The sequence below is a fragment of the Notolepis coatsorum genome (assembly GCF_963971535.1).
Source record: "Notolepis coatsorum genome assembly, chromosome: 9".
In the NCBI taxonomy this organism is placed as follows: Eukaryota; Metazoa; Chordata; class Actinopteri; order Aulopiformes; family Paralepididae; genus Notolepis; species Notolepis coatsorum.
Genome location: NC_140173.1, coordinates 9,588,574 through 9,616,401, shown reverse-complemented (window position 1 = coordinate 9,616,401; position 27,828 = coordinate 9,588,574). Strand labels below are relative to the sequence as shown.

Sequence of the window (27,828 nt, the reverse complement as noted above, 5' to 3'; positions counted from 1 at the left end):
AAAAAGTGAGAGAGAGTGAGAGAGAGAGAGAGAGAGATAGGGAGAGAAGACAGCATGGATCAGAGTTGAAGGAGAGGGGGGGGGGGGGTCAGAAGAAGAGAAAGATAAACAGATGTTAGAGTGGTGGTTAGTAGGTTAAGAAGTTGGTCCCTAGTTAGTTAGTAGGTTAAGAAGTTGGTCCCTAGTTAGTTAGTAGGTTAAGAAGTTGGTCCCTAGTTAGTTAGTAGGTTAAGAAGTTGGTCCCTAGTTAGTTAGTAGGTTAACACTTTGAGTGCCGGGACACGTCTTTTCACGTCTTTGCTGGCCATGCTAAAGTTGCCGGGGGACGCTGTACAGCGTCCTTATATCAATATTTCAAAAATCTGCGATCGGATTCATTTTCCCCCTCCGCTGGCCTGAGATCCACCAGCAGGACCCACTGAGCTCTCTGGCGGTTCAGGAGCGCCATCTGGTGGCCGATCGGCGCAATCGCCAAACAGGATGTTGAATAGAGGTTGTCATGACGACCGTAGTTGTAACTGAGGGGTACAATTCCCTGACTGTATTGTTAGATATGATACTTACTACCACTACCTCTTGTACTTTAGACTCTGGCCACCCAGTACTAGGTATAAATAATTATGATAAACACTCCCACCTGATGAAACGGATCCAACACAAATGTACCAAGTCGAAAGTCTGCGTTTAATAATAATACATAGCAAAAGGTATGTACAACGATCACTTAATTACATTTATGATTTGAAATAGTATGCACTTTTATGGCAAATGAGTATTCGTAGGTAGATCAATATCGAATGTCCAATCTCTGATTGCGCAGGAAGCAAATATACAACCTGGAATATTTAGGGAACAATAGCAATGATACTTGAATGATTATATAGCTGGATACACTAGGGGAAGGTTCCGACTGCTTGTAGGACAGCTGGAGGGGGGGGTAGAGTCTGGCTGTATCCCGTCTGGCCGAGGGTATCCTGGGAGAGCCCACAGTCGTGCAACCCGGTGCCCAGCGATCCTCGATCCACAGATGAAAGCAGTTGGACTCTCTGTGGCCGGCGTCCTCCGGTCCACGATGGAGAGACGTGAGGCGACCTCGTCGTGTAGAGCGTCCTCTCCGGGGGGGGTATTTCCAACACACCGCAGTGTTGGCCTTTATCCATAGAATAATCAAAGTACTCAAAGCATAATCCAAGCCGGGGAAGGCTAGCCGTCGTCGGTAGAATAATCCAATATACAGGTCCACTCGCTCTTTGGCCTGGAGCTCCTCGGGTGCAGCTTCACGTGGGGTCAACCACCCTGGATAAGCGTCCAGCTGATGCCCGAAACGATGGGGGTGCTGATTACTATAGAACTCTTACCGCACGAGGCACTACATATGAATAGACTATTATTAGCTTAATAGAATACGTCCAACTCGACGATATAGTGCCAAATATGACTATTCAAATATTAATATACACGATGTCTCAATGCCGATACTGGGCCGAATTGGCCTTACTGCCCACACGTGGTTCGCGGGGAGGCTTTTGCGTCTGTCACTCTGTTGGAGGGTAAGGAACTGGACTAAAAGAAAGCTCTACTTTAATAGCGCAGTATATATACGCACTATGAACAAATAGTACCATTAGTGGTGCGGTAGACATATTCCTACGCGGAACTAGGACTTGTCCATACATGTTGAGCGGTACGATTGAACCTGGTCTGAGGGGTATGGCGACCTGGCACCAAGGTCTCGTCCAATGGTAGAATGGAGACTATTATGGGATGTTCAGTAGACTAGAAGGGATATTCAATGCATATTGTACAAGGAATATACAAGGGATATCAGGGGATATACAAATACAATTAAATATATATAAATAAATATATATATTCGGTTTAATCTGATCCTTCAGAACAGCCGCCCCCTAATTGGTCCCAACCCAATTAGTTAAGCAGAGACAGATTAACCGCACTGTCTACCACTCAAGGGTTCGCTGTAAGGGTCAGTCAACTCACAAAGTCATAGGGTCATGGTCATCATCGATTGTGTCTGGGAGTCGGGGCAGTTCTATGAGCCTCGCCACAGGACGGGTGTAAATGCGCCCCTGGACGAGTACTTCAGCTGCTCGGACCTTGCCATCGGCACCGGTGATCACTTTGCTTACGCGGCCAGCCGGCCACATAGCTCTGGGTAGTGACTGGTCAATAATCATGACGACTGTTCCTTCCGTCAAATTGTCTCTCTCTTTTACCCACTTCTGGCGGGTCTGTAGAGACGGTAGGTAGTGCAGTAGGAAACTGCTCCAAAACTTGTCGGCTAATACTTGGCTGTACCTCCACATTCGTCGGCCGTTCGCTTCTTCAGGCCGGTACATTGTCTGGGGTAACGCGGGATCTAGCCGCCCCATCAGGAGGGTGTTGGGGGTGACTGGGTCGACATCTGCTACATCACTGGAGACGTAACCGAGGGGCTTTGAGTTCAATACTCCCTCAATCTCCGTGAGGACTGTCATTAGGACTTCTTCCGCCACAGTCTGGGCCCCAAGTACTGCGTACAGGGCTGTCTTTATAGAACGTACTTCTCGTTCCCAAGTTCCACCGAAGTGGGGTGCGTTTGGGGGGTTGAATTGGAAGTCAATCTGGGCTGGAGCGAGGTGGGTCTTAAGTTCTGGGCCCATAGCTTGGAAGCTCTCCCTCAGCTCTCTTTCTCCGCCTTTGAAGTTTGTCCCGTGATCGGACAATAATGTAGACGGTTTTCCTTTCCGTGATGTGAATCTTCGGAAGGCCATAAGGAATGAGTCTGTGCTCATGGTCGGAAGGAGCTCGATATGTATCGCTCTGGTGGTCATGCATTTGAATACAATACCCCACCGCTTCTCGGTGCCTCTTCCTTTCTTTATGTGCAGCGGGCCAAAACAGTCCATGCCTGTTGAGTGGAATGGCTTGTCGCCGAGTCGGAGGCGACATGGAGGTAGGTCAGCCATCCGTGGTATGCTGGGCTGCGCGCGCCACTTTCGGCAGTCTAGACAGGTTCGCTGGAAGCGTCGCACCGCCTCTCTTCCTTGAAGTATCCAGTAACGACGTCTGATTTCCGCGAAGACTCTCTCTGCTCCTGCGTGGTGTACATCCTCGTCGTATTTCTTTATAATCAGCTCTGTGACCTTGTGTCGGCTGTTCAATACGATCGGGTACTTAATGTCATCCGGTAAATTGGGGGCTCTCCGCAGGCGACCACCCACTCTGATGAGGGTATGTGTGTCACTCTCGGGGGCCAGATGAATCAATCTGCTGTCTGATGGGACGGGCTTTCCTCCCTGTAGACAGTCTAGTTCATCGGGGAACGAGTCTCTCTGGGCTCGTTGCAGTAGAAGCAGTTCTGCTTCCTCGTAGTCAGCTGCTGACATATCAGCGGGGGACTTAATCTCTGGGTGGTGCCGCAGGAATGTCCGTTGCTGCGCACTCTCTATGGTAATGCAATCGTCTATGTTGGGGTCTGCGGAGACAACAGTGCTCAATCCACAGAACATGGGTTTCTTATTCTCAGCCTCCTCGTCACTTGCTTCCCTCGGGGTGGGCGTGGGCCAATCTCCTTCCGGGAGCTTGAGGAATGCTGGTCCGTCACTGTAGATGTTATGACGGGTTAAGTCATCTAGGGACATTCCCCGGGTGATGACGTCAGCTGGGTTGTGTTTTGTATCAACATAGCGCCAGTTTGCTTCTCCGGTTAACTCTCCGGTTAACTCTTGAATCTCAGTGACTCTGACTCCCACGAAGACTTTGTATTTGCATGAATCCGATTTGATCCAGGCGAGTACTGTCATGGAATCTGACCACAGGATTGTTCTATGCACCGGAATGGTGAGCTCACGTTGGATGAGCGTGGCTAGATGCGCTCCTGCGAGGGTTGCGCAGAGCTCTAGACGTGGGATAGACTGTTGCTTGCGTGGGGCTATTCTCGAGCGGGCGAGGATGAATGCTGTGTAGATCTCTCCCCCCTCTTCTTGGGCCCGCAAGTAGGCTACTGATCCGTAGGCGACCTCGGAGGCGTCACTGAAGACGTGTAGATCCATTTTACATGTCTCTGGCCTCACCGTGGGTGGGAAGTAGCTTCGGCGTATATTAACGCCTGGGAGTGAGTGGAGTTCCATCTCCCACTCTCTCCAGGTGGATCTAAGGTGTGCGGGAATGGGGTCGTCCCAGCCCTGGTCCTTGTCCCACAATGCTCGTACAATCATCTTTGCCCTGGTGGTGTACGGTAGTATACATCCTAACGGGTCATATTGTCGGGCGAGTGTTCTGTACACACTCCGTCTGGTGGTCGGTATTGCCGTCGACCTTCCCTGCTCCGTGGTCAGGGGTTTGTGTCTATAGTGGAGCGAATCTGTTTTGAAGCGCCACACTAGTCCTAGTGTCATCTCTTGGGCTTCTCCTGGGATTGTGGCCATCCAGGTCTCGCTGCTCGCTGCCTTGTCCTCGGAGGAGAGGCTGCGCAGTACGTGCGGATCGCTGCTGGCCCACTGCCTGAGATCAAAGCCGCCTTTGATCAGAGAGGCGCGGAGTTTAAGTAGGAGAGCCTCGGCTTCTTCCTGGGTCGAAACGCTTTGTAGACAGTTATCTACGTAGAAGCTGTTCTTCACACTGTGTCGGACCTCTTCGTCCGCTGCTGGGTCCTCTGCGACATGTCTCTGTAGTGCAAATGTAGCACAGCATGGGCTGCATGTAGTTCCGAAAGGGAGGACTTCCCATTGGTAGATGGCTGGGTGCTCATCTCCTGGCCTCTCTCTCCATAGGAACCGCAACAGGGGCTTGTCCTCCTCTACTAATCTCACCTGCAGGAACATCCCTTTGATATCCCCGCTGATAGCCACCTTGTCCTGGCGGAAGCGGAGTAGTACGCCTAGTAGGGAGGGGCCGAGTGTAGGACCGGGCAATAGCTCTTTATTCAGATTTTGGGATCCGATCTGGTAGCTGCAGTTAAACACGATGCGGTCTTTGCCGTTGTGATGAACCTTGTGGTGGGGCACGTACCACGATTCAGTCGTCTGGTCGGCCTCTTTAATGTCAATCTTTGTGACGTGTCCCGCTGTGATGAGCTTCTCAATCTCAGCGCGGTATACACTTTCTTGGGCGGGGTCCTTGGCTAAGCGCCGCTCTGTGTTTAGTAGGTACCGCTCTGTGGCGTCTTTCTTTGCGTGAAAGGTAGGCATCCCTTCCCGCCGCAGGAGTGGCGTGGCGTATCTCAACACGCCGCTGACTGGGACTCTCTTTGTTCCCGTCTCGAGGAGGTTAATGGCGTAGATGTCGTCTTTAGAGCGAATGTCTTTCTTTTCGTTCTTAAAGGGCATTTGTTCTAAGGTCCATAGCCTCTCTACATGCTGCAGGAGTGCGGTGTCTCCCTCTGTGACTCGGGAGTGGAGACAGCTAGTGGCTGTGGTTCGGTTGAGAGATTTGGCGAGTGGGCCTTGGAGAGTCCATCCTAGGCGGGTCTCGACTGCTGCAGGACAGCCTCTGGGTCCGGTATGAACCCGGTCTATCGGGACAATGAGGTCTGCATGGTCGGAGCCTATCAACAGTGTCGGGGTAGCACCGTCTATGAGTGGGATCGGTAGCTTGCGTAGATGTACATATTTCTCCATCAGCTTGGCTACGGGGTATGTGTACCGCGAGAGTCCTATTTCTTGGCTGGTGAAAGCGTCTGTAATCCTGTACCGTCGCTCGGGCTGGCCGCTTGCTGCGATAGAGAATGAGACATTCTCGCCCTTTATCGTTTTCAAATCTCTTCTTATTGTCCGAATTGTCATTTGGTTTTCGCTCCCCCGCAGCCCTAGCTGGGCCGCAGCGGACGCGAGCAGAAAGGTCTTCTCTGACCCGTCATCAAGGACGGCGTAAGTGTCCATGACTTTATTCTGGTAGCTCAATGTCACACGGACTACCTTTAAGAGCACTCTGGCTCCGCTGCTGCTGGCGGGGTCGATGTACATGACGCTTGCTTTGCTGCTTGATGGTGCGGGTGGAGGCCGCCGTCTGTTACTGTCGTGGAGTATGTCCAGATGGGCTCCATCGCACCGACTGCACTTTTTCTTTAAGCGGCATTCGGCTGCCATGTGTGATCGCGCACAGCGAAAACAGCGTCTGTTGGACTTTATCCATTGACTCGCTTCCTCCGCATTCATCTTGTGGAATGAGTCATATTGTGACAGCCAGTGTTCTTTCTCACAGTAGGGGCACACTATCTTCCACTTCTCCTTTCTTGAGGGGGTACTGTGGCTCCTACTGCTTGGCACTGACTCCGATTGGTGCATGACAGTCACCGATCTTCTTCCATCATTTAGTCTCCTGGTTCCTTCTCTGGAGCCAGGGGTGCTCCGTCCGAATGTATCTAGCCGTAAGCTGCTGACTTCTCTCGCCAGGAAGTCGGCTAGATCGAGGAGGTTCGGTTCGGGGCCATTAGGGTCTCGGTGGTCTCTCTGCCGCCTAAAGCGCTCCTGTCGGGCGGGCGGTAGCTTCTCCAAGATCCTCTCTACATTTGAGTTGGCGTATAGTTCATGCCTACCCTTTTCCCTCTGCGCTCCCAGCATCCCTACCAGGGACTGCACTCTGATGGACAGGTCGTCCAGTGCTCGATTGTCTGTTGCTGGGGGTAGGCGGTCGATGTGCCTGATCTCCTGGATCACGTAATCCCATATACGTCCATATCTCTGGTCCAACGCTACCAGCGCTGCGGTGTATGGGGTCGTGGAAGTGGCGTAGGCGAGCGCTATGTTGTGCGCGCGGGGTACCTTTAAATGCTTCAGTAGTATCGCGTATTTATGGCGTTCATCAATGACATCCACCAACATTGTCTCCAGACACATGCGGAGCTCCGTATACTGGGCCCGGTTCTCCTGGGTGAAGTCTGGTACCATAGGTGTGCCAATGTATGACGCGGATTGTTGATACATCGGCGAGCGTTGGGGGAGAGGCCTCCTAGGCGAGTCTCCTCCTGCTCCTTGGCATGGGCTGGTACCGGCTGTGTACCATGGCCCGCTGGTCCAGGTGCTGTTCCTCGATGCGGGTCGTGCGTCGTGCTCACCCGTGAATAGCGTCGGGGGTCTGTAGCGCAGCTCCGCGGGGGTATAGCCTGGGCTGTACTGGACCTCCTGGTCCGGTAGAGTACTGTGCTGTCGTCGGGCGTGGTTCTCCTCCTCTTCCTCTTCGTCTTCCGTTAGGTCATCCAGGGCTTGTAGTCTCTGATTTAGCCTCTCCGCAGTGTATGCTGCTCCTTCCCGGTGGCTGGGTCTCGCTTGGACCGGTTGGGGAAGGGGGTCTGCGGGGGGTATAAACCTCGTCTGTTGGTCAAGTTCAGGGTCGCTTACTCGGCTAGGGGATGCCGCCCTGGAGTGATGTCTAGACGAGTTCCTGGAGCCTCTGGTGGAGGGAGGGGGTGTTGTCCTTCTGATCAGCTGTTCTATTAGTTGCGCTTGTGCTCTGTCGCGCTCGGCTTCGCGCTTGGTGAGATCCGATTCTCTCTGGGCACCGGTGGCGGCGCGCTGGGCGTCGGCCCGGTCTCTTGCCATATTCTCTTCCATCTGAATGCGTCTTATTTCCAGGCGTATGTGCTCTTCTTCGCTCCGTTGCTGTATCTGCAATCGATCGCGTTCACCCTGGAGTCTATCGCGTTCAGTAGAGGCTTTCAGGCTGACGAGGAATGCCTGCTGTAGTGTCCTCTCTGCCTCGCTGGGAGAAGACGGTTGTATAGGGGAGCCGTCCCTTGGGGTACTCCGTGCGGAGTCTTGGAGCTCTATCTCCACGGTGCTCTCCTCATCTTCTTCCGTGCCGAGTTCTCTCTCGGTAGTGTTGTCTTCCTCCCGGGACTCGTCGGGGACTACTTCTTCGGTATTGGCGGGGTGTAAAGTCATGTCTGGTTCCCCCTGGTCCCCACCGTGAGCTGGGTCAGTTACGTTAGAACCCATAGGGGCCTCTATGGTCGGGGTAGCCTGGTCGTTAGGGTTAGACATAATTTTACTTTCTAGTTTTACCGCGTTTACTGTTGGTAGAAGACTAGGTTGTTGACTGACAGCGTAAGCCTCTAGGTACTGAGGGAGCTGTCGTTTGCGCCGCGGGCGTTGTTGGTTGGGAGGATCGTTTCGTGGAGTGTTCATCATAGGCCATTTTAATATTAATAACACTATATTAATATTACACTGATTACCCTCCGGCTCGAAGGACCAATTGTAACTGAGGGGTACAATTCCCTGACTGTATTGTTAGATATGATACTTACTACCACTACCTCTTGTACTTTAGACTCTGGCCACCCAGTACTAGGTATAAATAATTATGATAAACACTCCCACCTGATGAAACGGATCCAACACAAATGTACCAAGTCGAAAGTCTGCGTTTAATAATAATACATAGCAAAAGGTATGTACAACGATCACTTAATTACATTTATGATTTGAAATAGTATGCACTTTTATGGCAAATGAGTATTCGTAGGTAGATCAATATCGAATGTCCAATCTCTGATTGCGCAGGAAGCAAATATACAACCTGGAATATTTAGGGAACAATAGCAATGATACTTGAATGATTATATAGCTGGATACACTAGGGGAAGGTTCCGACTGCTTGTAGGACAGCTGGAGGGGGGGGGTAGAGTCTGGCTGTATCCCGTCTGGCCGAGGGTATCCTGGGAGAGCCCACAGTCGTGCGACCCGGTGCCCAGCGATCCTCGATCCACAGATGAAAGCAGTTGGACTCTCTGTGGCCGGCGTCCTCCGGTCCACGATGGAGAGACGTGAGGCGACCTCGTCGTGTAGAGCGTCTTCTCACCCGTCGTCCTCTCCGGGGGGGGTATTTCCAACACACCGCAGTGTTGGCCTTTATCCATAGAATAATCAAAGTACTCAAAGCATAATCCAAGCCGGGGAAGGCTAGCCGTCGTCGGTAGAATAATCCAATATACAGGTCCACTCGCTCTTTGGCCTGGAGCTCCTCGGGTGCAGCTTCACGTGGGGTCAACCACCCTGGATAAGCGTCCAGCTGATGCCCGAAACGATGGGGGTGCTGATTACTATAGAACTCTTACCGCACGAGGCACTACATATGAATAGACTATTATTAGCTTAATAGAATACGTCCAACTCGACGATATAGTGCCAAATATTACTATTCAAATATTAATATACACGATGTCTCAATGCCGATACTGGGCCGAATTGGCCTTACTGCCCACACGTGGTTCGCGGGGAGGCTTTTGCGTCTGTCACTCTGTTGGAGGGTAAGGAACTGGACTAAAAGAAAGCTCTACTTTAATAGCGCAGTATATATACGCACTATGAACAAATAGTACCATTAGTGGTGCGGTAGACATATTCCTACGCGGAACTAGGACTTGTCCATACATGTTGAGCGGTACGATTGAACCTGGTCTGAGGGGTATGGCGACCTGGCACCAAGGTCTCGTCCAATGGTAGAATGGAGACTATTATGGGATGTTCAGTAGACTAGAAGGGATATTCAATGCATATTGTACAAGGAATATACAAGGGATATCAGGGGATATACAAATACAATTAAATATATATATATAAATAAATATATATATTCGGTTTAATCTGATCCTTCAGAACAGTAGTACTTCCGGGCGCTCGCTATAGTTCATGTGACTCTGGCTCGTCACGCTACATGGTGATCGATTGGCAATAACTCGATAAACAACATGATTTGGACGTATATACCATTATACAAGCTGGAGATGGACCGGGTAAAAATATATCCCATAATAGGAAAATGTATACTCCACGCTCATCGCCCAACAGCGCGAGGAAGATACGGTAAGCGTATTTTTCAATGTCTTCTATACTAACTGATCTGATGAACATATGACCCACATTAGATGAATGGTATAACGCTGCCCACGGAATTATAAATGCCCCCTCGGCCATCCGGTCAACATCAGATGACGTGTAGTAACTTCTAGAACCATGTCCAGTTGGAATTTTTTATATCGCGCCGATTGCCATCAAACTGTATTTCATCATCAATATAATGTATTTGGGGCTATATATCACGTTCTGGAGAAAGCTGCAGAAAGAGATGAAAACATACTTATACATTAGACCATACTTTACTATGAATATGTGAATGAAAAAGTTTAACGTTGCTACACAATGAACAATACATATAGGACTTTGAATGGGCCCTAATAATGGCAATGTAGCAATAGAATTTAAAAAGTTATAGCCCTGCAAAGAAGGGGACTTTCTCCATAGACAAATAGCGCTGGCAACCTACGGTTGATAATGAATTTAACCCATGGCAGCCAAAGTGTTAAGAAGTTGGTCCCTAGTTAGTTAGTAGGTTAAGAAGTTGGTCCCTAGTTAGTTAGTTAGTAGGTTAAGAAGTTAGTCTCCAGTTAGTTAGTAGGTTAAGAAGTTGGTCCCTAGTTAGTTAGTAGGTTAAGTGTAAACAGGCAGGGCCAGGAGGAGCTAAGGCAGAGTTTGGTAACAGAACAGAACGTTCCAGGTTCTGTGTGTCGCCCTCTAGCACCTTCTACCACATCCAAAGAATTATTAAACACTGTCAAACACAATTAAACACTAACACCCCCCCCCCCCCCCCCCCCCAAATAATGTACCATGCCATAACCTGTACTGACACAGGAACAAGCAAGAGCACATTTTCCCATAATATATTATGCACTCTTTAAGTTTAGGGCACAGGTACACTCAATGCGCGCTGGTAAGACGCCTAAGACTTTACTGCTCAGTGGAAAAGCAGAGGGTGGTGATGCTCAAACTCATAGAACACCCAGTACGATCACAGCATGGTGCTTCTACAATGGAAAAACCTATAGCATTCCGACACGCTCACTAGAACACATGCCTCATGTAATACAAATGTCATATTTAAATATTTTGGATTAAAGATAATAATAAATAAATAAACCAAAAGCAGGCTCACTTGATAGAGTCTTGATAGAATCAAATTAGGCTCAAATGACAACACAGTTAAAATATTAGAAAAATATGTTAAAATGTATAAAAGCAAGGTAGCTCTACAAATGACTGACACATCACCTCATCAATATCCTTAATCATTGGACTGCTACAACTGTCAAAAGGGTACTTGGCTGTAGAATGTTATTTATCTAGCTACGTTGTCTTGCGGTTACATCTACCAACTAATGTGGTTTAGGCAGCGCCTTGCACCGTGATTTATGATGCACCACTTGAACAAGACACCATTTACAAACCCACGTAAACACCCATGCACGCAAGACTACGAAGGGTGAACCGAGTCTGTTCCTAAACGTCGTCCACTGAACCAGACAGCCGGCAGACTTGACGAGTCTCTGTGATGCTGACATCCTTTTCTCTCACTCTCTCTTGCTCTCTCTCTTTCTCTCAATATCTCTCTCTCTCTCTCTCTCCTTGCGCAGTGCAGAGGCTTACGCCACGGGAGGAGAGATCTGCAGTGGCTCGTGCCTGAGATTTATAGGGCTTTATTGCTGAGCTCCGAGGAGCTTCCAGGGAGGAAGGGAGCGTACACGTACACACACCACACACACAAGCAGGATTTTCCACCTTAAAGAACTGTGTTTACAGATAAAGCATAGACAGAGAGCCTCTGGGAGCTGCGTAGCCCAAGCCATGACCTCATACACGATGATGGCCAATCCCAGCAGCTCTTTCCTGCAGTGGAGGCCAAGGCCCCGACTCACCTCGCCGGCTAACAGCAGGTTACCTCATCAGCAACCTGCCCGAGAATTTACCCAACGACAAAGTCCTTCGTGTCTTTTTACGTCACTTATCTACCAACACAACACACGGCCAAAATACTAAAGAAACACAGGACAAACATATGTAGGCCTGGCCTACACATGCCTAGTCTCCACACAAAGCTCCTAAATCACTATACTATTTTTGCTCCATTAAAAAACATCATATGCTAATGAAATCCAACCTGTGATGACCGGATTAAACTGTGTCGTGCAGTTTTATGGTACATCTTCTGTGGATTTAACGGTGACATTTTAATCCAGGCAAATCTTCTCAAACTCCCAAAATAAGTGTGTCCTACAGATTAATACCCCAGGGCGAGGGCAAGGACCTGGACCCCAGAGTAGGATTACCAGTAAATCAGTAAAATCACACACACACAAGAGTAGATGACAGAGTACAGCAGCTTGCAATGGGCCTGGTCTACAAGATACACTACATCACTAAGGTACCCATGTACATGTCAAAATACTTCCCAAAGGTCAGTGAATACCACGACCACAACACCAGAGGGAGCTCCACAAATCATGTTCAACCCAGATTCGGCACAAACTAAACACGTTTCGCAATTATGCCAAAACAATGTGGAACGCCCTACCCACAGCCGTAAAATAATGTGAATCACTACCCACCTTCAAAACCACCCTCAAAGACCACCCACGGGAGGCTGCAATTCGAAACTGGCCCCCGTAAATGTCCAAACCCCCTCCCCCATCCATCCCCTTCCTAATGTACAGTTTCCTCCCCCTGAATGTATATAGTTTCTGTTAGGATCTCTGGTAAACAGTACTGTATATTTGTATATCTTATATGTCATAAATGTAACAGTACTGTATATCTGTATGTCATGTATGTCGTAAATGTCATGATATATATCTGTATATCTGTATGTCATGTATGTCATAAATGTCATGCTGAATTGAAAATGGGGGACCCTGGTGTAAACAAGACTAAAGTCTTTCTCTGGTCTGCATCCCCTTAACAATTGTGTGTATTGAGCCGTACTGTATTGTACCCATTCTGCAATCTGTTGATAAAATGTTCAATCAATCAATCAATCTCCCTAACGGGGTAATGCGTGTTGGAATGGAGAGCAGCCCCTCCCTCATCAACAGCAAAGCTGACTATCCATGACATCAGCAGATACACGCCCATACATGCACACACACACACATGCAATAATATACACATACAATATATACACAGACACACACACACTAATCAGTCTTGTGAGTCAGTCTCAGAGGAGAGGGGGAGAGAGAGAGAGAGCGAGCGAGAGCAGACAAAACCGCAGAGGGCTATAACTAAGCTCATACGATGAGGGGAGAGGACGAGAGAAGAGGAGGGGCGGATGGAAGGAGACACAAACATCTGCTTCTCCTAAAAACAAAAACATGGCCCCTGAGATGGCAGAGTGGTCCCAGGAGCAGCTAGAAGGGAGTAGGGGGGGGGGGGGGTTAGTTTAGTGTGAAATGAAGCTTCACCAATCATCTCAATTTGGAGTAGTCACTCAATGGGTGTAACGCTATCGTGAGGCAGGGAGATAAGACCGAGGTGTCGGGGTGAAACATGACTCTCCACTCTGTCCTGCTCCAGCGTCCGTCTGCACCTCCTGCTCCTCACATCACGGCTCGGCTCCGCAGCACAGACACATTAGCCTAAAAGCAGGAGCCTGTCTGAGTCCCGCCGGGACCCCCCACCCCTCCCGCTCCTCCTCCTCTGCACTCCTCCTCCGCACGGACCGACAGAAATAGCTCCCTAACATTTAGATCGCAATCACCGCCAGTGGGCAACTTCAGGGATTGGCTGAAGTGAGCAGGTGCGTTTGGCAGGCGGCGGCGTCATGGTGACGGGGTTCAGCTGTCTGTGACGTCACCTGGCAGAGTGGCTGAGGAAGCTATAGGGAGGACAAAGCCAAAGCATTCAGGTAGGAAACCAAATGTCAGCCCCCCCCCCTCAGCTGACCTCAGAACAGGCCAGTAAAGATCCCGTCAATCTGGGTAACATCCTGCTAGCTGATCCTGGCTCCATCTGCTAGTCCCATTCATAGAACTTGAATCGGGGGGGGGGGGGGGGGGGGGGGGGGGAAGGGCATTTTCCATATGTATGGTTGTCACCCGCCCCTCCTTCGTTCACCTAAGATAGTTTCCAGAACATCACGATAGTGTTGTAATCGGAAGGAACATTGTTTTGTGTGGACAGTGCAGGAGAAGTAGCTGAATGCTGAGATGCTCATCACAACATGACACGCGAACGTGCGTTAGGGATGGGTACCGAATTAGGTACTTGTACCTACCGAATCACGTCGGTACTACCGATTACCGATTCACGTGAGATCCGTCGGTGCCAGATTTCGGTACAAAAAAACAAAACAAAATTTATTAAATTATTTATTTATTTTTAACTTTTTTTTTCCTCGTCAACGTTCACATGCACAATATATACTTACCTAGGATTTGACTTGATTCAACAACAAAGCAGTCCAGGCAATGGCAAGCCGAAAACGGTCGAAAGTGTGTGTTTTTTTTTTTTTCACTTTTTCTCCCATTTTCTATATTTTTTCTCCCATCCCAATTTCGTATCATTCAATTCAACCCTCCCCTGTCACGGACGCTGTTTCTTGCCTCCCCCAAGCCGGCTGCAATGTGGACTAAGTCATACATAGCACAAGTCCCCTCCGGTACTTGAGGTAACAGCAGTCGCATCTTTTCACCTGCGCAGCTCGATCTCTCAGTGGCGAGGAGTAACGCGTGGGAGGCTCACGCTGCCCCCGACACTTCCTGATTCTACTGCGCAGGCGCACCAACCGACCTGTAGGAGTCGCTGTCCACAACGCCCGATCCCCACCCATCAGTTTCCCACCCCCTAATACGGCCAATGTGTATTAGTACGGACGACCAGCTAAACTGAAAGCAAATGTGGAGCGCTGGGCTCGAACTGACGAGCCCAGCATCTCCAGCATTTCGTGGCGAGCGCCTTGCCCACTACGCCACGTAGCCGCCCTGAAAGTGTGGTTATTTGAAGTTTGGATTTATTTTTTCCACAACTGAGGTAGGTAGATTACATTTTTAGAGACTAAAGTACAGAAAAAAGGTACCGTTGGGTACCGGTATCGATTCACAGGTACCGGTACCGTATCGGTTCAAATGTGAACGATACCCATCCCTAACGTGCGTACAGATGACGCCTTTGCCAAGGTAACAATTCGCTGACAGCCTTAGGTTTACATTCATGTTTTTTTACCAAATTAAAATACAGTCGTAAAACAAAAACATTACAAGACTGCGTGTCAGAGACGACACAATAAAGTCCCGGCCTTGTGTTCATCGTGGTCTACTCCCTGGTGCTCCTTCCCACAGGTCACGTGTAGCAAAACAACACTTAATTCCCATGACAACATATCAGATCAAAATATGGACTTTGGATGGGAATGACTGTTCCATCAATCCAATATCTACAGTCTCGTCTCATAGCCGCTAGTCACATCCTAGCTCTCTGTGACCTCCCCCGACAGAGCCACATGAGTCATGCACTAACCCCCCCCCCCCCCCCAAAGAAAAGAAAAGACTTTCATAATTGTACAGAGACACATAACTGCAGAATTTAATGTGGAGCAGGACGGAAAAGTGACGACCATCTTCCATTCGGTCAATCTTGGAAGAGCGTTTAATACGGAGGGAGGGCAATGACCTCTTGATGTGAATCCCACATTATATAGAACATCTGAGGAAGCAGGCACACATGCGCACAAGCAAACGCACAGAATTCTCTCTCTCTCCCCCTCCCCTCTCTCTCTCTCTCTCTCCCCCTCCCCTCTCTCTCTCTCTCTCTCTCTATCGTGCCCTGGTTGCTAAGGACCTTTTGTTTCTGGTTAGCACCCAGAGAGAGGGAGAGAGAGAAAGGGAGAGAGAGAGAGAGAAAGGTAAAGCCATCGAGCGCTGGCGCTCTGCTGCTCCAGATTGAAGAGCTCAGATGGCGTCTCTCTGTCCGAGCTCACCTCGCAGCTTCCCCCTGGCATTCCTCTTTTTAAAAGAAGGGAGACCTCCACAGCGAGACCTCCAGCACCATCGCACATGTGTGGATCTTACATGATGCCGTATATTTGATTTCATGCTTCACCGATCCCCTCTCTACACCCCCCCTCCCCTTACATGGTGTCCTCCTCCCCTTACATGGTGTCCTCCTCCCCTTACATGGTGTCCTCCTCCCCTTACATGGTGTCCTCCTCCTCCCCTTACATGGTGTCCTCCTCCCCTTACATGGTGTCCTCCTCCCCTTACATGGTGTCCTCCTCCCCCCTCCCCTTACATGGTGTCCTCCTCCCCCCTCCCCTTACATAGTGTCCTCCTCCCTCCTCCCCTTACATAGTGTCCTCCTCCCTCCTCCCCTTACATGGTGTCCTCCTCCCCCCTTACATAGTGTCCTCCTCCCTCCTCCCCTTACATGGTGTCCTCCTCCCCCCTTACATAGTGTCCTCCTCCCTCCTCCCCTTACATGGTGTCCTCCTCCCCTTACATGGTGTCCTCCTCCCCCCTTACATGGTGTCCTCCTCCCTCCTCCCCTTACATGGTGTCCTCCTCCCCCCTTACATAGTGTCCTCCTCCCTCCTCCCCTTACATGGTGTCCTCCTCCCCCCTTACATAGTGTCCTCCTCCCTCCTCCCCTTACATGGTGTCCTCCTCCCCTTACATGATGTCCTCCTCCCCTTACATGGTGTCCTCCTCCCCTTACATGGTGTCCTCCTCCCCTTACATAGTGTCCTCCTCCCCTTACATGGTGTCCTCCTCCCCCCTTACATGGTGTCCTCCTCCCCTTACATGGTGTCCTCCTCCCCTTACATAGTGTCCTCCTCCCCTTACATGGTGTCCTCCTCCCCCCTTACATGGTGTCCTCCTCCCCTTACATGGTGTCCTCCTCCCCTTACATAGTGTCCTCCTCTCCCCTCCCCTTACATGGTGTCCTCCTCTCCCCTCCCCTTACATGATGTCCTCCTCCCCTTACATGGTGTCCTCCTCTCCCCTCCCCTTACATGGTGTCCTCCTCCCCCCTCCCCTTACATGGTGTCCTCCTCTCCCCTCCCCTTACATGGTGTCCTCCTCCCCTTACATGGTGTCCTCCTCCCCTTACATGGTGTCCTCCTCCCCTTACATAGTGTCCTCCTCCCCTTACATGGTGTCCTCCTCCCCCCTTACATGGTGTCCTCCTCCCCTTACATGGTGTCCTCCTCCCCTTACATAGTGTCCTCCTCCCCTTACATGGTGTCCTCCTCCCCCCTTACATGGTGTCCTCCTCCCCTTACATGGTGTCCTCCTCCCCTTACATAGTGTCCTCCTCTCCCCTCCCCTTACATGGTGTCCTCCTCTCCCCTCCCCTTACATGATGTCCTCCTCCCCTTACATGGTGTCCTCCTCTCCCCTCCCCTTACATGGTGTCCTCCTCCCCCCTCCCCTTACATGGTGTCCTCCTCCCCCCTCCCCTTACATGGTGTCCTCCTCCCCCCTCCCCTTACATGGTGTCCTCCTCCCCCCTCCCCTTACATGGTGTCCTCCTCCCCCCTCCCCTTACATGGTGTCCTCCTCTCCCCTCCCCTTACATGGTGTCCTCCTCCCCCCTCCCCTTACATGGTGTCCTCCTCCCCCTCCCCTTACATGGTGTCCTCCTCTCCCCTCCCCTTACATGGTGTCCTCCTCCCCCCTCCCCTTACATGGTGTCCTCCTCCCCCCTCCCCTTACATGGTGTCCTCCTCCCCCCTCCCCTTACATGGTGTCCTCCTCCCCCCTCCCCTTACATGGTGTCCTCCTCCCCCCTCCCCTTACATGGTGTCCTCCTCCCCCCTCCCCTTACATAGTGTCCTCCTCTCCTCCCCCCTTACATGGTGTCCTCCTCCCCTTACATGGTGTCCTCCTCCCCCCTTACATAGTGTCCTCCTCCCCCCTTACATGGTGTCCTCCTCCCCCCTCCCCTTACATGGTGTCCTCCTCTCCCCTCCCCTTACATAGTGTCCTCCTCCCCCCTCCCCTTACATGGTGTCCTCCTCTCCCCTCCCCTTACATAGTGTCCTCCTCCCCCCTTACATGGTGTCCTCCTCCCCCCTCCCCTTACATGGTGTCCTCCTCTCCCCTCCCCTTACATGGTGTCCTCCTCCCCTTACATGGTGTCCTCCTCTCCCCTCCCCTTACATAGTGTCCTCCTCCCCTTACATAGTGTCCTCCTCCCCCCTCCCCTTACATGGTGTCCTCCTCCCCCCTCCCCTTACATAGTGTCCTCCTCCCCCCTCCCCTTACATGATGTCCTCCTCCCCTTACATGGTGTCCTCCTCCCCCCTCCCCTTACATGGTGTCCTCCTCTCCCCTCCCCTTACATGGTGTCCTCCTCCCCTTACATGGTGTCCTCCTCTCCCCTCCCCTTACATGGTGTCCTCCTCTCCCCTCCCCTTACATGATGTCCTCCTCCCCTTACATGGTGTCCTCCTCCCCCCTCCCCTTACATGGTGTCCTCCTCTCCCCTCCCCTTACATGGTGTCCTCCTCCCCTTACATGGTGTCCTCCTCTCCCCTCCCCTTACATGGTGTCCTCCTCTCCCCTCCCCTTACATGGTGTCCTCCTCCCCTTACATAGTGTCCTCCTCTCCCCTCCCCTTACATGGTGTCCTCCTCTCCCCTCCCCTTACATGGTGTCCTCCTCCCCTTACATAGTGTCCTCCTCTCCCCTCCCCTTACATGGTGTCCTCCTCTCCCCTCCCCTTACATAGTGTCCTCCTCCCCTTACATGGTGTCCTCCTCTCCCCTCCCCTTACATGGTGTCCTCCTCTCCCCTCCCCTTACATGGTGTCCTCCTCCCCTTACATAGTGTCCTCCTCTCCCCTCCCCTTACATGGTGTCCTCCTCCCCTTACATGGTGTCCTCCTCTCCCCTCCCCTTACATGGTGTCCTCCTCTCCCCTCCCCTTACATGGTGTCCTCCTCCCCTTACATAGTGTCCTCCTCTCCCCTCCCCTTACATAGTGTCCTCCTCTCCCCTCCCCTTACATAGTGTCCTCCTCCCCTTACATGGTGTCCTCCTCCCCTTACATAGTGTCCTCCTCCCCCCTCCCCTTACATAGTGTCCTCCTCCCCCCTCCCCTTACATGGTGTCCTCCTCTCCCCTCCCCTTACATGGTGTCCTCCTCTCCCCTCCCCTTACATGGTGTCCTCCTCTCCCCTCCCCTTACATAGTGTCCTCCTCCCCCCTCCCCTTACATGGTGTCCTCCTCCCCCCTCCCCTTACATAGTGTCCTCCTCCCCCCTCCCCTTACATGGTGTCCTCCTCCCCCCTCCCCTTACATAGTGTCCTCCTCCCCCCTCCCCTTACATGGTGTCCTCCTCTCCCCTCCCCTTACATGGTGTCCTCCTCCCCTTACATAGTGTCCTCCTCTCCCCTCCCCTTACATGGTGTCCTCCTCCCCTTACATAGTGTCCTCCTCTCCCCTCCCCTTACATGGTGTCCTCCTCCCCCCTCCCCTTACATAGTGTCCTCCTCTCCCCTCCCCTTACATGGTGTCCTCCTCCCCCCTCCCCTTACATGGTGTCCTCCTCCCCCCTCCCCTTACATGGTGTCCTCCTCCCCCCTCCCCTTACATGGTGTCCTCCTCCCCCCTCCCCTTACATAGTGTCCTCCTCCCCTTACATGGTGTCCTCCTCCCCCCTCCCCTTACATGGTGTCCTCCTCCCCCCTCCCCTTACATAGTGTCCTCCTCCCCTTACATGGTGTCCTCCTCCCCCCTCCCCTTACATGGTGTCCTCCTCCCCCCTCCCCTTACATGGTGTCCTCCTCTCCCCTCCCCTTACATGGTGTCCTCCTCTCCCCTCCCCTTACATGGTGTCCTCCTCCCCCCTCCCCTTACATGGTGTCCTCCTCTCCCCTCCCCTTACATAGTGTCCTCCTCCCCTTACATGGTGTCCTCCTCCCCTTACATAGTGTCCTCCTCCCCCCTCCCCTTACATGGTGTCCTCCTCTCCCCTCCCCTTACATGGTGTCCTCCTCTCCCCTCCCCTTACATGGTGTCCTCCTCCCCCCTCCCCTTACATGGTGTCCTCCTCTCCCCTCCCCTTACATAGTGTCCTCCTCCCCTTACATGGTGTCCTCCTCCCCTTACATAGTGTCCTCCTCCCCCTCTCCCCTCCCCTTACATGGTGTCCTCCGATGTCTCACACGCTCATTCCCCTAAAAGGATGCTGTGCTTTTCCCTCCCGGCCCAGTTTGGATATTAGCAGAAGGCCGGAGCTCTATTCAAAATAATCCTCCCCGGCTAAAAAAAACAGGGATATTGAAAAGTGAGAGGGAGGGAGGGACTGGCAGAGGTTTTCACAGCTCCTCCAGATGCAGCGCATTACCATCTGCTTAAGGTATGCCAGTTATTTCCAGAGTGTCTTTAATAGAGTCCCTAATAACACACGGCAGTAGCTCCCAGGGCCGGGGTGGGTTGACGTCAGGCCTGGGGGAGGAGGGTCAGCGCTGTGCTCGGGTCACCTGGTCCTGGACACCAGAGAGGGGCTGGGATCAGGAGGAGAGAGCCTTCACACTCCGCAGGTAGCCCGGCGAACACTCCTCGATCCCACGAGCACTCGAGGCCCTTTGGCGGAGCATGAATGTGTATGTGTTCTTTTCCGTGTCCTTCTGCGAGATAGCCGCAGGGGGCTGCTTAAATAAACAGGCACCTCCGTGCTTGCCCCTGCGTGAGCCATGAATCCTGGGAAATATGAGCCCTGTCAAAACTCTAGGAGACAGTGAAAACCAGCAGAAGTGATATACAGTATATCCCTTTGCTCCAGACCCAGGGTTTCTACCGCGGGGGGCGACGCTCCGCTGTATCGGAGCGGGACGCGTCACGTAGGACGAGGCTGGACACTAATGGAAACTGACATTTACCTTTAGGTGGGAAGTAGGACTTGCTCTCCGCTTTGTGGGGCCAGTCCACCACCAGGTGCCCATAGCGACGGAAGCTGTTGGTGATCTCATCTGCAGAAACGGGCGGGAGGGAGGGAGCAGAAACAACGGAGGCCTGGGTTATTATGATCAGAAAGCTTTTTTTCGCCATGGCAACAATTCATTCATGTGATACACACAATTATCTAGGTAAGAAAAAACATCCATGCGTCAGACGAGCCAAACTCGAGACGAGCCCAGACCGCTGTGTCATCAAGGCCCAGAACATTAGAACACTTCTATTCTCTCTCTCCTGCCACGTTCCGTAGTAGCGGCTGCGTTGAACAGGACTGCGGGCCAGACCACTTCCTGTATTCTCTGGGCCTACTCACTGCATTGTGGAAATATCTTCAACTGGTGATGGGCATTGTGCGTCAACTCCGTTTGTGTGTGTGTGTGTGTGCGTGCGCGTGCACTCTGTGTTTTGTCTATCTGCGTGCATCACGTCGGCTGCCTGTGCGGTTGGTTCAGTGGGTTGTCGGTGAGACATGCACACGGGCAAGGTCCTCGTTCCAGATTCACATTGGCCCCCTTAGGCCTAACAAAAATAATAGTTGGTTTCAGGTTGGTTGTCAGTTTGGCCATGGGTAGGTAGGGCATTTTTTTTTTTTTTTTTTTTTTTTTTTTATTCTTTCCCACGGCGACTATGGATAGGGAATTTCTTTATTTAATTAACCCTTTCACTGCCACACGACAGAAGGTTAGCCCTTTACTATCACACAACCGACGGCGATGCTCCATCATTAGCATCATTAGCTCCGCGGATGCGGAGCTAATGATGCTAATGATGGAGCATCGCCGTCGGTTGTGTGATAGTAAAGGGCTAACCTTCTGTATTGTCACAGTGAAAGGGTTAACCGGCTGTCGTGTGGCAGTGAAAGGGTTAAAATGTTCACAACAACATGGATGCATGTACTCTGCCAGCATGTTTAATATCCATAATACTAAATGTTTGACTAAGATTTCTATGAAACTTTATTCTAAAAAAAAAAAAAAAATTTTTTTTTTTTTTTTTTTTTTAATATATAATTTTTTTTTTAAACTCATAAAATATATTGGGTCGCACCTAAATCGGCAGGGTCGGTCGGCAACCTGAAACCAACCATTATTTTTGTTAGGCCTTAGGCTCTCTCTTCACACTCTGTGGTAACAACTCTCACATCTGCCATGAGAACGGCGGCCTAGTTGTGGCCAACATGCCTAATGTAGTCCACCAGCCTTCGTATTGGCACATCGCTGGCCTATTTTAAATCAGGCATGTCCGTTAAATATGTGTTGACTGACCCTGGAGATCTGATACATTAACAGTCTGGTTTGAGCGTGTGCGTTGCTTGGCAACCGATTTGTGTAAAAAGCTCAAAATGGCTAACACGGCTCATTTTGATATTCATAGACGGTAGGTAAATTGTGAGTGCGTTTACCTACACGTTTCTTTTTTGCTACCATCTTGGTTAACGTAATAGGCGGCGTGTAATGAAGGCTAGGGTAGGCTAGGCCTATCCAAAATTATATGCTGGGAATTTTGAAATGTATATATATAATATGTGTGTGTTGTGCTGCAGCCCGCTGGCTGGCCAAGGTGTCAACGGCCAAGTAACCTCGTTCCCAGTTTTATCTCCGTGAGGTGTCAATAGGCTAGGTGGCGATGTTTAACATTCCAAGTACAGGCGGTAACCAATCACGCGTAGGCTCAGGTTAAATAATGTAGCCAATCACATGAACATCCTGATCCCGCTGGCCGCAGAAAGGCATACTTTATTTTTTGTAAACATCTGCGTTTCGAATGTCCGCCCGCGCGCGCTATTTTGAGTCAAATTTCAAAAAGCAAAATGAATATACGGTATTTTTCCAAGGCAAATGATAAACAAAGTCATTTAGAAGCTGCACCGGGCTGCCCCTGGGCATAACTACGGATCACCTGAGGCTGTATGTTGCTTTATCTTGGCATACAAGGGCTTGCTCTAAGAGGACATGATGAGAGCCAGAGTTCATCAAATCCTCGACTCCGGAGTCAGCATTGCCCTGCGGCTTGGGCCGGTCGTCATACTAACTCGTTTGGCTGAGTTAGGGGGAGGGAAGTCGTGGGTGGTAATCTGGCGTTGTGGACAGCGATGCATACAGGTCAGGTCTGGGCGCCTGCTCAGCGAAAGGCAGGAAATGGTGAAGGCAGCGTGACCTCCCACGCGTTACGCTTCACCAATGAGAGTCCTCGCTGCCAGGTGAGAAGAGAGCCACTGGCTGTCTCCACATGTGTCGGAGGAAGCATGTGGTGGACTTCAGGGTTCCCTTGTACCGACCAGTAGGAGGAACATGCGCACAACAACCAGGTAGGGGAGGGGGGGAATTGGCATAATGACTAAATTGGGATGGGGAGAAAAATAGAAAAATCAGGCAAAAAATAAATAAATTAAATAGTTCATCAAATCGTCTGACATTTTTAGAGCTACTGTATGTACATTGTTTTCAAAGCATGATGAGATCCAAATGACGAAAAACGTTTCCTTCATTGCCGTCAGCACCGCAATTTGTGATTAAAGTTGTGAACGGTCTCTCTCAGCAATGAGGCACATCACATCCGAAACTGGCTAAGAACAACAATGAGCCAGAAGAGACAGGCAACTCTGAGAGTCTGCTTCACATTGAAAGTGATCTCACACTCACAAAGTTAAAGCGGAAAAGATCATTGGTGCCAAGACGAAACGTCACATTTTGCTGCATTAAGGTAAGATCGTGATCTTGGATTATAGGAGAGGACAGCAGGAGACACACACATCACTGATGATTAACGGGGCTACCGTGGACAGGGTGAGCAGCTTTAAGTACCTGGGGGTCCACATCTCAGAGGATCTGACATGGACAACACACATAGACACAGTAGTAAAGAAAGCGAAGCAGCGCCTCTACCACCTGAGACAGTTAAGGAAGTTCAGAGTATCGGGGAAGATACTCCAGTCCTTCTACTCAGGAGCTGTAGAGAGCATCTTGACCGGAAACATCACTGCCTGGTATGGAAACAGCACGGCACAGGACAAGAAGGCCCTACAGAGAGTGGTGCGCTCAGCCGAGCGGCCATGGCTGGTGGTGTGCTCAGCCGAGAGGCCATGGCTAAAAAATAAATCTATTTATCTAAAATCTGCCAGAAAACGAAATTCCTAGCTAGACAAGGGAAACTACTGGACCAGGCAACACTTAAAATGCTAGCGGGCGCATTAGTACAGAGTCACTTTGACTATGCTGCCACCTCCTGGTTCAGTGGCGCTCCACAGGTCCTGAAAAATAAACTTCAGACAGCTCAAAACAAATTAATTAGAGTAGTCCTTAAACTACCTCCACGCACTCACCTAGGGCCAACTTTCTTTAGGCAACTAAACTGGCTTCCGGTCAATAAAAGGGTAATTCACATCAAATTAGGTCTCACACACAAGATAGTTCAAAATACAGGTCCGAAATATCTATCTAATTATTTTAATCGATTCCGTGACAATCATTCATACTCCACTAGAAGGAGCAGTACGGATTTTATTCTGCCAAGATTTAACTCCCTAATGGGCACAAATACATTTTTATATTCTGCAGCACTGGAGTGGAACAAGCTTCCAGTGGCCCTGAAAAACATCGAAGAGGGGGGAAGTTTTAGACGTGCCACAAAGAAATGGCTAGCCAGTGAAGTATAGAATAGCCATAGGAAGGAGAGGGTAGGAAGTGCTTTTTTTGTATGGGGTTGCTATTATGTTTTATTCTGTTTTTTATTATGATGATCTTTGTTTTATTATGATGCTCTATGTTTTATTATGATGCTCTATGTTTTTATTATGATGCTCTATTTTAGTATGTTTTATTATGATGCTCTATGTTTTATGATGTCTGTCCATGTCCAAAATCAGGGACCATGATGGAAATAAGTGCTTGCACTTTCTCATGTTTTTATCCTTTGGATGCTGTCTTTTACTCCACAATAAAAATCAATCAATCAATCAATCAAGCGTACCACGGGTATTGCGCTACCTCCCCTGCAGGTTCTATACAACAAGAGGTGCAAATCCAGAGCCTGCAGAATAATGAAAGACCCCCACCACCCCAATAACAGCCTGTTCCAGCTGCTGAGGTCAGGCAGACGCCTGCGAACCCCAGCTACTAGGACAGAGAGGCTTAGGCTCAGCTTCTTCCCCCAGGCCATCAGAGCCTTGAACAATGAACATTGAGTGCCACAGAACACTGAACTATCCACACACAAGCACACACACGACACGCACGCTGTGCACGCTCACACACTAGCAGCCACTTTAACACAAGCGGGCACACACTCACGCCGCACACACGCACACTTATGGCCAAGAGGAAAGGCCACTTTAAATTAGTATAACAACAGGAACAGTGTATTGCACTACTAAAGCTACCTAGCATGTCCTATATGCTCTGTAAATACTATGTACAGATACCGAGATGTCACACCATGTTACCTGTTACCTGTTTATTGCACAATGTTTTTTTTTTATTGGATTCTATTATATGTTGTACCACTGTTTTTTTTATTGGATTCTATTATATGTTGTACCACTGTATTGCACATCGTCGCGGGCAAGACCACCCGCATTTCATTGTATACTTGTATGCCGTGACAATCAAAACTCTTGACTTGACTTGACTAGACAATGGTTAATCAATTATTGGATGCCTTCATTTGAACACTTAATTTGCACTATATATTAAATGAGTGGGACTCGCATAGCCAGTGGGTGTGTATTGACAAAAAAGAAAAAAGGAAACATTTTGTGCGCACCACACAAAATAGCCTCCCCTAATGTTCGGCTCACCCACCGCCTATGGTAATAGGGATACGCTGTTTATATGCATCTTCATATCCAGGTCAGAAATATCTCTTGATACATGGATAAACAGAACAATCCAATTACTACCATGGGAACAGAAGGTAACAGAACTTACACGGACCACTGCAAATTACCAGAAAATGTGAGAATGTGGTTATGCCTCATCTCATCAGTACCCTGGAAATATCTGCATATCCCAGCTATCATACTTGAGTTTCTCAAATGAGGATTTGGCATTTACATGTTTACATTTACATTTACATTTAGTCATTTAGCTGACGCTTTTATCCAAAGCGACTTACAAGTTCTGTGCGACAAGACAGCAAGAAGGGTATAACTCTATCAGCTGAGTAACAATGTTCATCAAAGTGTTGCATGTTACAGTGTAGGTTAGTTTATTAGGACAAGTGCATGACATTAAAGTTAGTCGGGGTTAGATTTTTTTTTTTTTTTTATCATTTCAGATAATGGTTGTGTTACAGACCACCCAATAGTTACTGGGCTATTTTCTTCCTGTTCTCAAGAGTGCCGATTTCTCATAGGATTTCCAACTAACTGTAACCCTGCCCAACCTTAAAGGTGCTATGTGCTATGTATTAATCTCTTTCTATTGCCAATGTGTGAACAGATTGTATCGTAACTTAAAGAATGAGACCTTCCCAGACTTTCTTGGTTGCCTATACTGTAACAGCCTGTGGAGGACTGATTTATATTTAGAATCAGGGACGGTTTTGCCAGGAAAATCCAAAGGATGTGATGTTTATGCGCTCTCCAGCCCCCATAAACTCTCTTTTTCCATTTCACTAAAATATATTTCTGACAACATTTTAGAGTTAGGGTTAAGATATGCAATTGCTTGATCTTAATTCATATTTGATCTGCAACACCTAGTTTGACAGTTTGATCTGAATTTCGAGTGAGTGCGAGCAACAGGATGCTGACTGCAGTTACCTTAATGGCCACCAGTGTCATTAATGAGAAGGAATTTCTGATCATTCCACATAGCACTTTTTTTTTTATTTATAATTTTTTAGCATTTTTACAGCTTTATTGGTCACGCAGGACCGACTGAGGATAGGGAGAACGGGAGGAGAGGTGGGGAGGACATGCGACAAATAACGACGGGAGCTGGGATCGAACCCGGGTCGGCCGCGTAGGTGCGCGTGGCACTATGGTATGCGCCACGAGGGCGCCCCTCCACATAGCACTTTTAAACTTAACCATAACCCAAAACCTTAAGCTAACCTAATCATAATGTTTATTTAACTATTGTTTACATTCTATTCTTTACCTTGTACAAAAACATATACCTTGTATTGTATAGATCATTTGGGGTTTTAATATCCATGTAAGAACGCACTCAATGCCTGAAGTGCACAATGAATGAATGAATGAATGAATGAACTGCACAATATCTCAGTCCTTCAACTAATTCTCCTCCCTCTGTACCTTCGTCTATGTCCGGGGGCAGGCCGCCGACGAAGACCTTCCTGGAGTAACGCTCCATACGCTCTCCGTTCTGGCAGCGGGTCGGAGAGTTCAGGCCCGGGGTCAAGTTGGGGTCACCGTGGCCGTCGTCAAGGAAACCATCCTCAAAGGGAAACAGAGAGGAACGACCTGGGAGATAGAGAGAGAAAGAGAGAAGGAGAGAGAGAGATAGAGAGAGAGACAAGGAGGACAGGCGAGGATATTGGGAGTCCAGAGGAAGACAAAAGAGTGCAAAGGAAGAAAGGGAGAAGGAGGGCAGGAAAGAGAAAATGAATACAACAGCATTCCCCTTGTGAGGAAACAGTTGACCTATCTCAAATCCGGCCCTCTTTCCTTGATCCTCCAATCACTTTGTATTGTCCGAGGAAAGTAACAGCTGCAATTGTAGCGTCAAATTAGGGCTGGGCGATATAACGATAACAATAAATATCGCGATATATTTTAATAATCTATATCGAATATCGAAATTTAAAAAAAATCTAAAAATCGCTTTTTTTATTTTTTTATTTTTTGCAGCCTGAGAACTGGAGTGTGAGGGGATGTAACACTAAAGATGGCAGCAATGACAAAGAATTGCTGCAAAATAAACATACATCTGTTGTATAAAAAGAAAAAAAATTATACTTATAACAATTCGATAATTATCGATATCGAGAAATATGATAACATTATCATATCGTTATCGCGATATGATTTTTTTCCATATCGCCCAGCCCTACGTCAAATCAAATCAAATTTATTTGTAAGGCCCGACAACACACGTTAACCCTTTCACTGCCACACGACAGAAGGTTAACCC

At 49.5% G+C, this 27,828-nt stretch overlaps 1 protein-coding gene across 1 annotated transcript in view; it reads right to left on the bottom strand.

Annotated features, from left to right (window-relative positions):
- Positions 1-27,828, bottom strand: part of cpeb3 (cytoplasmic polyadenylation element binding protein 3) — a gene marked incomplete at its 5' end in the record, with an annotated part of 89,308 nt that overhangs the window by 11,987 nt on the left and 49,493 nt on the right. The window contains 2 exon segments of the mRNA XM_084322184.1: positions 20,656-20,745; positions 26,991-27,158. Coding sequence (XP_084178310.1) covers positions 20,656-20,745; positions 26,991-27,158 — 258 coding nt within the window.